Source organism: Oncorhynchus masou, chromosome 18 (genome assembly GCF_036934945.1).
Source record: "Oncorhynchus masou masou isolate Uvic2021 chromosome 18, UVic_Omas_1.1, whole genome shotgun sequence".
NCBI lineage: Eukaryota > Metazoa > Chordata > Actinopteri > Salmoniformes > Salmonidae > Oncorhynchus > Oncorhynchus masou.
In genome coordinates this window covers 50,291,257-50,306,997 of record NC_088229.1, presented here as the reverse complement: position 1 = coordinate 50,306,997, position 15,741 = coordinate 50,291,257, and the positions used below count along the sequence as shown (strand labels likewise).

At 41.7% G+C, this 15,741-nt stretch overlaps 1 protein-coding gene across 1 annotated transcript in view; it reads right to left on the bottom strand.

Moving 5' to 3' along the window:
• The window catches only part of taok2b (TAO kinase 2b), a 55,055-nt gene that overhangs the window by 14,984 nt on the left and 24,330 nt on the right, over positions 1-15,741 (bottom strand). Inside the window, exons 15-17 of the mRNA XM_064923562.1 lie at positions 15,168-15,296; positions 7,019-7,222; positions 6,231-6,470 (exon numbers count right to left, since the gene is read on the bottom strand). Coding sequence (XP_064779634.1) covers positions 6,231-6,470; positions 7,019-7,222; positions 15,168-15,296 — 573 coding nt within the window. The remainder of the gene's footprint in view (positions 1-6,230; positions 6,471-7,018; positions 7,223-15,167; positions 15,297-15,741) is intronic.

Genomic DNA, 15,741 nt, shown 5'->3' with positions numbered 1-15,741 from the left:
ACACCATGAGCCAGCCTTTGGATGAAAGCGGGTCTTCCAATGAATATTTCACGTTACACTTACCTGCAATACACGAAGCAATGTGGCAAAAACTCCACCCATGCAATCAGAAGACAAGATAAAGCTATTACCATATTGCCTACATCTATCCAATCCTCAGATCTAAGAGTGCCTAGGCTGTAAAGGCTAGGGTCGATTTGGAATTCAGATATTATTGGGACGCACCCAGTATATCTCCTTTCTCCTGAAGTGTACACTCGTTCACTACTACTCATAAATCTAAACACATTGGGTTCCAGGGGGGCATGGTATGTAGAGCATTTCCACCATATTTCTTATATTAGTATATTTACTTTCAAATCCTTGAAGGGTAATGAACAAGTGCACACTTGAAATAGAGGAGAGATAATTGGGACGTAGCCATGGCGTTAGAGCAGGGTAATATGGACAAAAGTTCATATTGCAATAAAGTGCCGGAATTGATGTGATAACGACAAATAAAACCATACGTTCATAACATTGTGCACCACAGTAAAAAATAACTAACTAAAAAGATCCTTTCAACTACTAGTTTGATGGTTGTAGCAATCAATTGTCCCATTAACAATCACCCATACCAGCAAACATATTTAATTTTAAATCACATCTCTAATATAGGTTAGTTATCAAAATGAACGATATCTGCAAAATGCCTGCGATAAGTGATCGGTATGGGCTGTGTCGTTAATTTTCAGTTTATCGTTCCAGCATGTCAAAACTAAATTTGACTTATTTTATTCATATTGGAGGTAGATGTAGAGACAGGGAGAACAGAGGATGACAAGAACATTAGTTATAAGATGAAATGAGTTTGAATGTAAATCCAGAATACTTCACTCATTTTCTCCATGTTTGGTTAAAGACTGATGAACTGAATTAATGAATAAAGATATGCAAATTATGGCAAATTATAAGAAGAAAATAATGCAAAACAAAGATGTAAATCATAAAAATTAACAAGACAAAATGATTAACAAAAAAATAATTTATTTCTGTTTGGAGAAAAAATGAAAATATGCCAAAATGCTGCATATACTTACACATACAATACACCACTCATGCACTCACAATAAGGCTGAAATGCAAACAAAATGGCTGCTGAACACATTTACATTTTTGTCATCTAGCAGATGTTCTTATCCAGAGCAATTTACAGGAGAAATTAGGGTTAAGTGCCTTGCTCAAGGGCACAGAGATTTTCACCTTGTCGGCTCAGGGATTTGAACCAGCGTCCTTTCGGTTACTGGCCCAACGCACAGAATGCAGTATTCTAACATTAGAAATACTGCATATTAAATATTCATATAAAACTCTGGAAAATCAAACATAGAACAGTAAACATAGAAAAATAAGACAAATATACTGACAGAAATAATTTGAAATCATAAATTACATTCACAAAATAACAAGGTGAAAAACTGAAAAGATATGCCTCTTTTTAGAGCCAGAATACAATGTAATATATCACCCTTTAAAAAGGGGATTCACCAACTCTCCCTCCAATGCAAGCCATCCAGAAAGCAATGCCCTAGTTCTCTTTGTGTTAGAATACAGTGCAGGAGAGAGGGAGTGCTCCTCCTGCCGAATCATGCAATAATACCCTTCCACATCAATGGCTCACCTGTAAAATGCAGGGGACTATTTTCTGGGTGAGCTGCATTTAAAGTAGTATTCCTGCACTTTAAAGTACATTTCCCCTGACCTCCCAAGTAGATAGATATATTTTTATTAAGAATATTTTCTTCGCTAAAATGTTTTACTGAAATATTTATCCTTCTAAATTAGCCTTCCATCTACCCTGGCTCTTCAATAGCCAACTGCCCATTTAAACAACCAGTTGCAACTCAATGGACGGGTGACCAAGCAATCATTCAACGTAGAAGTATAATACTTATTTATTTCTATCCATCTATCTATCTATACACAAATGATGTAGACACCCCTTCAAATGATTGGAATTGGCTATTTCAGCCTGACCCGTTGCTGACAGGTGAATAAAATCGAGCACATAACCATGCAATCTCCATAAACAAGTGGAAACGTCAAAGAGCAACAACTCAGCCACAAAGTGGTAGGCCACACAAGCTCACAGAATGGGATCGCCAAGTGCTGAAATAGTCTTTCCTCAGTTGCAACATTCACCACCAAGTTCTAAACTGCCTCTGGAAGCAACGTCAGCACAATAACTGTACATCGGGAGATTCATGAAATGGCTTTCCATGGCTGAGCAGCCGTACACCAGCCTAAGATCTCCATGTGCAATGCCAAGCATAGGCTGGAGTGGTGTTATGCTCGCTGACTTTGGACTCTGGAGCAGTGGAAACGCATTCTCTGGCGTGATGAATCACGCTTCACCGTCTGGGGGTCCGACGGACAGATCTGGGTTTGGCGGATGCCAGGAGAATGCTACCAGCCCCAATGCATAGTGACAACTGTAAAGTTTGGTGGAGGAGGAATAATGACATGGGGCTGTTTTTCATAGCTCTTGCCCTTAGTTTCAGTGAAGGGAAATGTTAACGCTACATGTCTTGTTGAAAAGGTGGCATCCTGTGACAGTGCCACGTTGAAAGTCACTGAGCTCTCAGTAAGGCCATTCTTCTGCCAATGTTTGGCTATGGAGCTTGCATGGCTTTGTGTTCGATTTTATACACCTGTCAGCAACGGGTGTGGCTGAACTAATTTGAAGTTGTGTCCACATATAATATATATAATATATACATATAATATAATATATATATAAAGTATTTTATTGGATACATAACATCATTCAATATAATTTGCGTGACAAGCTCACTAGTACTCAGTGGAGGGAGGGGCCAGTCAATTTCCAGCCCTTTTTGGGATAAATACTTTCGCATCGTTTTAGACTAGTTAAAACGCTTTAAAACGTTAAAACGTTCAAATTGGTTAATCTCTTCGTTGAGTATTGCATTGTTCCCTCAATCTTTGGACTTGTGTTTTAAAGCCATTAAGACTTATTTGAACCAATATCCAAATTAAACAATAAAATGATATTAAACATATGGTCATACTAAAATGAACAAAAACTATATAACACTTTTTTTTTTGCATATATGGAGGTAGCCTAACCTCAATAGCTGTATAACAGAACAGTCATTCAAACAATTACAGCTGAACAGACAAGCGCTGTATCTTCATTTAGGAGAATGATAAAAACAACGTTTACATGGCAAATCATTCAGTATATAAGATTGCCAATAGCACAATAATGAATCTACTTATCTAGAAGATGAAATGTAATAACTAATAACCATTTCACCAGCTTCCACTGCTCTCTACATGTTCACATTTGGGGTCTTACTATCAATCGAATGTATTTATAAAGACCTTCTTGCATCAGCTGATGTTAAAGTGCTGTGCAGAAACCCAGGCTAAAACCCCAAACAGCAAGCAATGCAGGTGTAGAAGCACGGTGGCTAGGTAAAACTTCCTAGAAAGGCCAGAACCTAGGAAGAAACCTAGAGAGGAACCAGGCTATGAGGGGTGGCCAAGTCCTCTTCTGGCTGTGCCGACTCTTCTCAATGAGCAATACTAATTAAAGATCTAATATAGCTCACTAAATTGACAGCCAAAGCCTATCCAGCCAAATACAATATGCAATATCCCAAAACATTGGCTAACTTGAAATTGAGTATAAAATGCCATATTGTATCCTATATTCGGATGACTGGATTTTTAGAACAAAAAACGTGGAAATTATTTTACAGTTTACCGCATTTATGTCAAGTTTCACGTATCAAACACTATGCGTTTAACATAATTGTACAGTTTAGCTTGTACATAACATTAATGTATTAAAGTTCACTTTGTGGATTGAAGCAATCTTGATCTGGAAGTTTCTGTGTGGTTAATTATTTATTGCACTATATTAATGACCCAGTAGTGTTTTTTGGGGGCGGTTAAATGAAATGACCAGGATGTTTGCCTACTTCTACTTTCACAGTAATTTAGTATTATAATGGGTGAAATGCTTGATTTGTGGACAATCCACAACCAATAATATCTATCAATAGTGGCCATTGATGATAACCATTATCCACTGACAAGAAATTCAATGTGCGTGAACAGTGCACTAAAAAGATCTCTAAAATCGTAAGAACTTCAATAAAAACACAATAGATTGCACAAACATGGTCTTAGAAATAACCATAAACATATTGTCTTACAAATTAAGAACAAAATAAAGAAAACACTTAAACTTTTACAAAAAGCACAATAGTGAGTGACAAACAATGAAACTTCAATGGGGTATAAGACAGTGACATGACAGGAGTTGCTGGATGCTTTTGGCAATACAGTACATTAAATGGCCAATTACATTCAGCCAATGCAACACAGTGTTAGGTATACCTATGATGCACACAACCTATCTTTGGGAGGGTCGAAACAAAGGAAACAAACACACGATGGTCAGATGGTGATAGATGGAACACACACACCCTATCCAACTCCCTCCCTCTCTTACTATCGCCATGGTCGCACTTTACCCCTCACACTCCGCCCAGATGACGTTCGTCTCAACCCGCATTCCCACCTCCCCTCATCTCTGAACATGCATTCTCTCTCCTCCCTTCTTTGCCGCTCCCTCTCTCTCTTCCTCCTCTCCCTCTGTTTCTGCTCTCTGACTTCCCTGGGCAGTAGCCTGGGCAGCCTGCTAGGTTTCTCCTCTCTCAGCAGGCCGAATGTACGAAGTCTGCTCAGGCACTCAGGAGGCAGCTCTTTAAGGACCCTGCTAGCTAGCCTTAGCACCACCGAGTTGGCCAGGTCGGCAAGGACCCCTAGGGGGCGTCTGATAAAGCGCCTGACCCAGAGGAGGCACGTGTCAAGGGGCGAGCCAACGTGGCCCCTGCCCGCCAGGCGCACTAAGGGCAGGCTCTTTAGGGGCACAGGGATTTTGGACTGGCGCCCGCCCCAGTTGCGCCCGGCCTTGGGGAACATGTCATAGAGGCTGCGCTCCGCCAGGCCCCCAAGGAGAGACTGGCAGATGTTGAAGAGTGGGCGGGGAAGGCGAAAGAGGAACCTCATCCACAAACGGTTGAGTTTCCGGGGGGCGTTTTGTAGGAAGACGCGCGCCGGTCGCACCACCAGCACCACCACAAGATAGAGGGAGAGGAAGAGGGAAGGCGAGCTGAGGAAGGAGGCAGAGATCAGGGCTATGGGGACATAATAGAGACCCAGGCTCAGCGAGAGGCCCAGGCTGAAAAGACCGCATGCCCACAGAGTGAGGGACAGGTAGGTGGAGAGAGAGAGGGAGCAGCAGGAGCGGAGGAAGAGGTAGGAGAAGAAGAGGGCGAGGAGGGCGAGCTCACCCGAGAGGAGGAGGGAGGCCAGCGAGGGGAGAGGGGGAGAGCGACGAAGGGAGAGGAGGAAGACTGAGAGTATGAGGAAGGTGAGGTTAGAGGGCTGGGCGGCGGCCGAGAGGGAAAGGAGGAGGCAGATGGCATGAGAGAAGAGGGAGGGAAAGGAAGAGGGGACAGGGGGCGGAGAAAGGGGTGGGGCAGAGAGGTGAGGAGGCTCGAGTTCCTCAAGGGTGTCGGGGAAGTAGAACTCTGAGAGTTCGTCCCCTTGCGCTGATCGCGGACATGCCTCCGTTCCAGGGATGGGGAGATGAGCTCAGACGGACAGCCGTCTGCCACGCCCCTATCCTCCTCCTCATCGTCGTCATCGTCGAGAACATATCTCGCTTCGTCTTCCTCATCCCCATCTTCCTCCCCCCACTGCACTCCCTCCACCTGCCTTTGCTCTCCTCCTCCCTCCCCTGTTTTCCACTCAAGTTCTTGACCTTCGTTATCTTCGCTTTTCTCGCTCTTCTCCTCCTCTACTTCAACCTTTGTTTCTACAATGGAGCAAACCTCATTCCCATTTCCCACGTCCTTCTCTTCTCCCTTCTCATTCTCTCCATCTCCACTTTCATATCTCACCACCTTTTCTTTCCCTCCTTCAAAACCTTTCCTAACCTTTCCTTTGTTACCCTCCATTTCCTCTTTGGTTTCACATTCTTCCACCTCTTCCTTCTCCCCTTCCTCTACCAGCACCACCTCTTCCACTCCCTCAGCCCCAGCCTGGGCTCCCCTTAGCCCCCCTGTCTCCTGGTACTCCTCCCCCTTGTTCTCCTCCTCTGGAGGTGGCTGGTTCTGGGTTTGGGTACCGGGGGTCTCGCTCTCACTCACTTTGAGGCTCTTGGGCTGCTGGCGGACCTCCACGGCGTGCTTCTGCCTCAGCTCCTGCTCGCGTCGCTTGTTGTACTCCATCTGATTGGTGAGCTCTGTCTGGTGCTGTGTGCGGATCAGGTCAGCCCGCGTGCGCTGCACCGAGCCCAGCTGCCGGAACTCCATCTCCTGGGTGGACTCGTGGTGGCGCAGAAGCATTGCGCACTCCAGGTCCTTCAGCGTCTGCTTCTTGTTCAGGTCCTAGATAGAGAAGGAAAAACAAAGGAGAGCGCAACAGGTGAGGGTAGGGAAAGACGTTTGGATAAATGGAGAGAATCTGGAATCCGACCAGATAACAACCCAAATATGATGTCCTTTTTGCATGTTGGGGTATTAGGCATTAGTGCTGTACTATATAACATCACAGAGGTAGCTTTATATCGGGGTTAAAGGGGGAAAAATCCCATGGCTGAAACTTAAGTCAATCTCATATCGATTGTCTGGGGCCCAAGTTAACTTTAAAAAAATTTTTTAACATGAAACCAAGGTAATGAGAGTCCTGCTTTTAGGGAAGGAGGATCATTTTGTACATGTATTAAACAGCGCAGTAGACCAATTTCAGACCTTTAACATTGAAAAAAAATCTACAATTTTCAAAAAAAATCAGTTGCAGTGACAGAACTTTAACCCCTGCATTATATCATGAGAAGAGTTGTGGTCCGAGACCAGAGCCTAATGGAACTGAAACACCTCTATTGCTTGGTCAAGTGAAAAATGTCTTCGTTATGGGTACTGTTGATGTACTATACCTCTCGGAGTAGGTCCTGCTCCAGATTGTGGCGCGCCAGCAGCATCTTCCTCTTGTACTGGCGACACTGCAGCTCGTAGTACTGCCTCTGGCGGCGCAGGAGCCCCGCCTCATCTTCCGCCTGCAGCTGCTGTAGACACTCCTTCTGATGCACCAGCCACTCCTGCTTCTCACGCTTGGGGGTCAACTGGTTCTCATTCAGTTCCTGTGAAATATAGCACGAGAAAGGGTCAGAGCGTGACACCCTCCACTTGATAGGTCAATATAATAGCTTGTGATTAAGGCATAGTGGTGGCATGCGGATTGGCAGGGGTTAATAGTGGTTGCTGCGTGGTTGGTATATGGCTGTATCTTTTAACGGCCATTGTTAACATCCAGATGATTTGGGTGCGTAGCTGTACTTCTCAGCTATGAGTGGTTGAAGTGTGGTTGGTGAGTATTTACATCTTGATTGCGATGTGGTTAGTGAGTAATTATGACTAGGGGTTGCGGTACGGTTCATGAGTAATTGCGGGTTTGGTTGCAGTGTGGTTGGTGAGTTGTTACAGTATGGGTATGGTTGGTAAGCAGCTGACTAAGGTTGGTGAGTAATTAAAGCAGGGTTGGTAAGTATACAGAACGAAAAAATATAAGCGCAACATGCAACTATTTCAAAGATTTTACTGAGTTATAGTTCATATAAAGGAAATCAGTCAATTTAAATAAATTCATTAGTCCTAATCTACAGATTTCACATGACTGGGCAGCAGTGCAGCTTTGGGTGGGCCTTGGAGGGCATAGGCCCACCCACTTGGCAGCCAGGCCCATCCCAATCAGTGAGTTTTCCCCCACAAAACAGACAAATATTATTACACCCCCACCAAAGACGATCCCGCAGGTGAAGAAGACGGATGAGGTAGTCCTTGGCTGACGTGGTTACATGTGGTCTGCGGTTGTGAGGCCAGTTGGAAGTACTGCCAAATTCTCTAAAATTACATTGGAGGCAGCTTATGGTAGAGAAATTAACAATCAATTCTCTGGCAACAGCTCTGGTGTACTATCGTGCAGTCAGCATGCCGATTGCACGCTCCCTCAAAACTTGAGACATCTGTGGATTGTGTTGTGTGACAAAACTGTACATTTTAGAGTGGCCTTGTATTGTACCCAGCACAAGGTGCACCTGTGTAATGATCATGCTGTTTAATCAGCTTCTTGATATGCTTGACCAGTCAGGTGGATGGATCATCTTGGCAAAGGAGAAATGCTCACTAGGGTATATAAACACATTTTTGTCCAAAATGAGAGAAATTGGCTTTTTGTGGCTATGTAAAATTGCTGGTATTTTTTTATATAACATGGGACCAACACTTTACATGAGTTTATATTTTTGTTCAGTGTATTTAAACTATGGTTGGTGAGTTGTTATAGCAGGGTACTTAAACTTATTCATGCCCAGGGACCGGCTCCCAGGCAAACTGGCGACTCAGGGACCACCAGTATACGTTTAAAAAAAATGTATATAGCAAGTCTCATCTTATCAGGTGAATGGCAAGGAGAAGTAATGAACATTTTAGAATAAATATATTTGGTAAATAGTTTCTTTATTTTGACCTTTCCACATAATTGGAAGAGGAAGTATAAACTCTAACATAGCCTATTAGCTAGAAAGCTAGTAACTATAAACACAATTTTGCTAAGAGCAGCTGTTTAGATGGTTAAACAAAGGTTAGCCATGCGTTGGCAAAAATGTCCAAGTGAAGAAAGCTTACCAGCAGCCATCGGTACTTAACAAACTGGTTGCATATTCGCAGGTGCTCTTTCAAAGCCTGTCAGACACTCCAGGGAGTATAACTGGCTCCAATGAGTGTAATTTGCTCAATACTTAAGAGGACTAAAGTTGACTACATTAGAAAAATGATTTTCTACTGTAGGTATGTAATAAAAAATGTGTTTCTGTTGCTAGCAATAATCATAAAGCCATTGAAACAGAAAAATGTTTCTACAGTGTGTGTGTGTGTGTGTGTGTGTATACATACAGATATACACACACTTTTTTTGTGGACCCCCATTTGAATACCTCAGTTATAGTATGTCTTCAGTAGGGTTGGTGAGTAGATGGTAGAGCTGGACAATTAATCAAATTCACATCGAAATACTGGCTTCCGGTTGAGCGATGTAGAAAAGAAGTCGTACGAGGTCTCTGACAACTGGAAAAACTGAAGCTTAAGATCATACTCTTTGTTTAAAGTGTGACCGAAACTCAAATTGTGCACTTACCTAATGCCATATTTTTTATTTCAAGGGTATATGTAACTTCTTTCCTAGGTCAGTTTGACCTCACATCACATGCTTAGGGTAATCAACGGTGGCTGAGGAAGAGAATTTCTGCTGCTTGTCTCGTTCATAGTGATGAGAATAGGATTAGAAGTTTTTGCCTTTTTCTTTAAAATGGTATTATACCATCACCTTTATTTCATTTTTGTGTATGTTGGGGGTGGTGGGGCAAAGACTGTGCTCTGCTTCTCTAGAGGATTTTAATTTATTTTAAATTCAGATTTTTTTTTTTTTTTTCATGCTGCTCCTCAATCACTCTTTTTCATTTGACCTCTTAAGGATTCATTTCTAGTTCACAACCATTCCAGGATGCTATTTTGGGGCTAAAAGTCAGACTGGTGACATGGAACATTTGCGGTTGTGGGGGGCAAATTATAAGATGCTGGTCTTCTAGGCAGCGGCAAAGAAAAAGCCATATCTCAGACTGGCCAATAAAAAGAAAAGATTAAGATGGGCAAAAGAACAGACACTGGACAGAGGAACTCTGCCTTGAAGGCCAGCATTCCGGAGACGCCTCTTCACTGTTGACGTTGAGACTGGTGTTTTGCGGGTACTAGTTAATGACGCTGCCATTTGTGGACCTGTTTCTCAAACTAGACACTAATGTACTTGTCCTCTTGCACAGTTGTGCACCGGGGCCTCCCACTCTATTCTGGTTTAGAGCACGTTTGCGCTATTCTGTGAAGGGAGTAGTACACAGCGTTGTACGAGACCTTCAGTTTCTCACATGGAATAGCCATCATTTCTCAGAACAAGAATAGACTGACGAGTTTCTGAAAAAAGTTTTGTTTCTGGCCATTTTGAGTCTAATTGAACCCACAAATGTCGATGCTCAAGATACACAACTAGTCTAAAGGCCAGTTTTATTGCTTCTTTAAAACCAGCACAACAGTTTTCAGCTGTGCTCACATAATTGCAAAAGGATTCTCTTTATGATCAATTAGCCTTTTAAAATGACAAACTTGGATTAGCTAACAACGTGCCATTGGAACACAGGAGTGATGGTTGCTGATAATGGGCCTCTGTAGATATTCCATTAAAAATCAGCCGCTCCCAGCTACAGTAGTCATTTCCAATATTAATACTGTCTAGGCTGTATTCCGGATCAATTTGATGTTACAATTCGATGGACAAAAAAAAGTTGTGCTTTTCTTTCAAAAACAAGGACATTTCTAAGTGAACCTAAAACTTTTGAATGGCAGTGTATATGTACAGTGCCTTCCGAAAGTATTCATACCCCTTAAGCTTGGGCTGGCAAGTCATGGCTTGGTGATAATAAAAAAAAACAATAGCTGGCATTCCGCAGATCAGATGTGGTGGGTGTCACCGAGATAGGCCTTTGTTCTGTTCCTCCAGGCTCAGTATTCCTAATTATTCTGGCTTCTGGGAGACAACACCAGAGGCAGATGACCACAGGATGAACCCAAAGTGGCTTACGGTGCCCAGGGGGGTTGAACCAGCTATGACTGAGCAATCTTGGTATCAGGTTAAAGAAAAAAAAGGAACAGCATGGTCTGTAAAGGGTAGGCTGCTCAGCCCAACTGTCCTGACTGGTATTAATTACTGAATCGATAATGAATAAAGAATTGTTTATAGAAATGACCATGTCTCTCACTTGAATAGAATATTCATCACAATATTTGGCACCGCAGATGGGAAACAAAACTCTGCTGATGGCTCCTGAGGCCTGCCTAAGATCTGAAGGAGGGTGTCAGGCAGGTGGTTACGGTGTTCCGAACAGAGACAGAAATAGGGTGAGACTCACATTTCTTGGAAACAATCATAAATAATTAATTACAATGGCGTTCTGAGGGAACTGCCATCTGACGTTAACATTCTAATCTGTGTGTATCAGATGAAAACTAGGATCAGGTTAACTAGTCTCCCCCGCGGGATGGTTGAGCTAACGAAAGCTAATGTGATTAGCATGAGGTTTTAAGAAACAAGCACATTTCCCAGGACAGACATATCTGATATGGGCAGAAAGCTTAAATTCTTGTTAATCTAACTGCACTGTCTAATTTACAGTAGCTATTACAGTGAAAGAATACCATGCTATTGTTTGAGGAGTATACACAGTTATGAACTTGAAAGTGTATTAATAAATCAAATTAGGCACATTTTGGCAGTCTTGAGAGAACATTTTTAACAGAAATGCAATGGTTCATTGAATCAGTCTAAAACGTAGCTAATACACTGCTTCCATCTGGTGGCAAAATCTAAATTGCGCCAAACCTGGAATATTTAATTTTGGCCTCCCTCTTGCATTTCAAAGACGGGGGATTTATGACCTTTTATCAGATCTAATGTGTTATATTCGCCTACATTAATTTAACATTTCCACAAACTTCAGTGTTTGCTTTCAAATGCTATCAATAATATGCATATCATTGCTTCAGGTCCTGAGATACCCAAATCTAACTGCCAGTATGTCATTTTAAGGGGGGGGGGAATTAAAGAGAAAAAAGGCCCAATCCTTTAAGACCAATTAAGATTAGCATCCAAACCAACGTGATCAAAAGAACGTGAGCATCCAAATCTGTGTGTACCGGATGTAGAACTAGAACCCTGGGGAACGGATTAACATCCAAATGTGTGTGTACCAAATATATAACTAGACCTTGCTAGGACTAGTTATGGCCTAAGAGAGAAAGTCAAAAGCGCTATAGAAAATATTCCTGCAGGTTATAAAATAAAAAGCAGGACTGAGGTATCCTTGGGCATAAATTGTTGATTAGCCAGTGGCGTGGGTCTGAGTTGATCACAGTAGGACTGGTGAGGTTAATGTGGAGTGAAGGACTAGAGCACAGGTAATCTTGCGAGAGAACTCTGCTTGGTGAAGCTCATTGAATGAGGGACTAGAGTGCAGGTGAGGGGTTGCAAGGGCATCTGGCTTGGTGAAGTTCAAATTTTAACGTGTAATGTAAAATGTTTGATACATGAGGTAAACAGGTATGCCCCGGTTACTATTGTCAAATGTTATTGTGCATGTTTTGTTATTCCTGATACTTAAAATACGAGGTAAAACTGGATTTTCTGGGACCGTGTTACATAGGTAGGAGACAGTTTTGGTAGTTTTGTACAATTGGATAGATGTAAGAGAATCTATACCATAGTAATCCCAGTAGGCGATATCCCAGTGTGGATACAACACCCTGCTGTGGGACCACTAATTAGGCAATATTTTGATAATGGTATGAGTTTCCCTGTTCATAGACAGGGTTTTGTTATCTAAAAAAAAAAAAAAAAAAGGGCTAAACCGGGGTTTTCCTCTTCCGACTCATTTCCCCCGTGTGTACTGTGTTTATGAATGTGATGTGAGTGTGGAAATAAGTGTAAATCTGAAGTTTGGATAATAAGATATAGGAATGTGTATAATAAGCTGTTACTTTAGAAAGTTGAGATATGTAGCGTTATCTTGGGGTCCGTTCAACACTGCTCATCATAATAAAATCACCCCGTGATGTTCTAAGTGCTAGAAGTTATTTTTTTAGACGATAGCGGCAAATCTATGATTTATGGAAGTCTAGAGAACAGTTGAGAATTATTCAAATGACCGGCCGGTCAGCGTCCGGGAAACGAACGCTTCTGGTTTCCGCTTGGAGTGGTAGCGATGGAGAGTCAGGAAACGCACACGGAGTTGATAATTAATGTGAGTACCTAAGATTTTCTACGTTATTTATTGATTCTTTGAAGATAAGAAAAAAAAAGAAGAAATAACGGTGTGTGTATATAATCTTTTACTATAGATTTGATAAAGTAACACTGGAAATATAATGAAATGCAACTTAAACAACCCATACATAGACGTACGTAGATTCAGAGTGGTCTCTTTATGGATCATTTGATAGCTATAAAAGTTTAAAGCATTTTATGACTAAACGCTTATGGGATTCTCTCAGTCTGAGTAATCTCCAAAAAAGATGAGTATATTAAAACTGCGAGGAGAGAGAGGCAGAAAGAAATTCATAGAAGAGGTAAACAACAGCAAAGCAAAGACACTAATAGCAGCACACAAGCATTCTACCAATTTGGCTCGAATATGGGAAAAAACAATCATTCGGAAAATCATTGGGAAAAAACAAACAAGCATTCGGTAACATTTCCCTGCTGACAGGAAATTTCCAAACTAATAAGATAATAATCAGGGATGCAATTGTGACTTGGCACAATGACATGAAAGAAGAACCTTTAGCTCAACACACAAGCGTATTGATGTTAGAGTTTTATCAGCATAATCGCACTGTACTAACTGTACTATTTGTTAAGTAATTTGAGAATGTAGTATGCTAATTGGTATTAAGATATATATTCTGTTATAAGTATGACAAATTTGTTGCTGGCGCTATCCTTATGAACCACATGGCATATCGTTTACTAACTATATGCTATTCAACTACCCAACGTTTCGTCGACTTGATTATTCATGTCATTCTTAGCTTAGCTAAATGGTATAGTCTGTGCGTTCAATGGACATTGTTAAAATGGGGTACTTGGTAAATTCACTCAGGCAATTGTTCGGACTTCAGAAAAGTTGTCTGAATGTACCAGAGCGCAGAATAACTGATCTATTTACGAATGCGCAACACCCGTTGAATATGGCCTGTGTCAGTCAACGTTAAGGAAATAGCGTCATTTAAATTGCCAGCAGCAGGTAGTCACCAACATTTTGAATAACTTGAAAAAAAAAAAAAAAAAAAAAGCTTAACCAGCTCAGCAAGGTGAGTAGAATGGAGAGTGAAGACATATTCTCGTTTGTGTCTGGAAGTAACGTTGGCCTGAAAGCTAGCCAAGGTGTTGGGACTGCCTTTGTGAGGTAAGAAAAATATTATGCATTATGAATCAGAGAGCTTGGACCAACCTGGCTTTTTAGCAGATTTTGGGGTTGAATAATCCTTGTGCGAATCAAGAACAGTATATATTAGGTAACATTAAAATTGGCAGTATATATGGGCGAGAGCACGAATGTTGTTTTCAAATAGTCAAACATTGTTTCACGCCGCATTCAAACAAATCGCTGAAGGGTGTAGATTCAATATGTGGTGAATTTGTTATTGGCGTAAAAAGACGAACATTAGTAAACTGTGGTTAAGCAGGGTGACAAGGCATATGTGACCTGATTCAGAAAACTAGGTGTATGTCACTACTTCACAGGAGAGCAGTTTGAACTTATTATTATTATTTCTTTTAAATCAAAATACCAGACATGTGAACTTCCGTGTGCCTTAATAATATATCAAACTTATATGCCATCTGTTAATTCGAATACAATTGTTACATTACGAGCCTAGTTGCTTTAGCCACAGAAAAATTGAGTAGAAAATAATCAAAAGAAAAACCCTTGAATGAGTAGGCATCCAAATTTGACTGGTACTGTATAAATATATATATATTTTTAATTAAATTATCACAATACTGACATGTGCAATATCCATATTGCATGCAATATATTGAAACATTCTCAGCAGTGTGTAATGTCTGTTTCCTATTGCAGCTGCTTCCCACACACGCCAAGCCATCCTTGCTGTTAAATTCACTATAAGTTCGCATGCTGTTCTGTTAGATCAAATGCAGTCAACTGATTGTTCCAAACAAGAATGATGCTGCTTTCCACTTTGCTTCTTAATAGAAGTAAATCCATTTCTACGATGCCAACAGCTAACCCAAGTGTTTTGATTTATATTACATGTCAAATTGCAATCACAATATTTGGTCAAGAAAATGGAAATTAGATTTGTTTGCCAATATCATGCAGCCCTAGTAGATGGATTATTGGTTGGTGAGTAATTGCAGTATGGTTAGTGTGTAGTTACGGTATGGTTGCAGTGTGGTTGTACCTCTTTGAGCTGCTCCTTGCGTGCGCGGTACTGGCGTTTCTGGGATTCCAGCAGGCTGGTCAGTTCCTTCTTCTGCTGGGCCAGGATGTGCTGCTGGAACTTCTTCTCCTCAGCCAGGGCTGCCTTGGTCTGAAAACCAACCACACATGGCCATAAGCAAACTAAGAATAGAGCTAAACCCCCCCAAAAAATTCTAGAGCTTATATACGGCTTGACTATCTACTTTGGCCTAGAAATGTACATTGAGATCCTGGGATAGCGCCCCGTCGCCGTAGTCAATACCCTTTCCTCTTTTCTTTCAATGTTTCCTTCCATCTCATTCCACTCCTGTCCACCCCCCCATCTGTACCGCTTTCTTCAACCCGGTGCTTCTTGCTAAGGTTGTCCCCACCTTCCCAATCTCACACTCCTCCTTCCCTTCCTATCTCACCTTTCCCCAGGATGGCTTGGTGCTACTTGCTCAGTTTGTCCCCATCCCCATCCCCTCACTCCTCCCTCCATCCCTCAAAAAAGCACAAGGCAATCCTGGAGAAATCCAGGATTGCCTTGTGCTTTTTTGCTGAGGTTGTCCCCA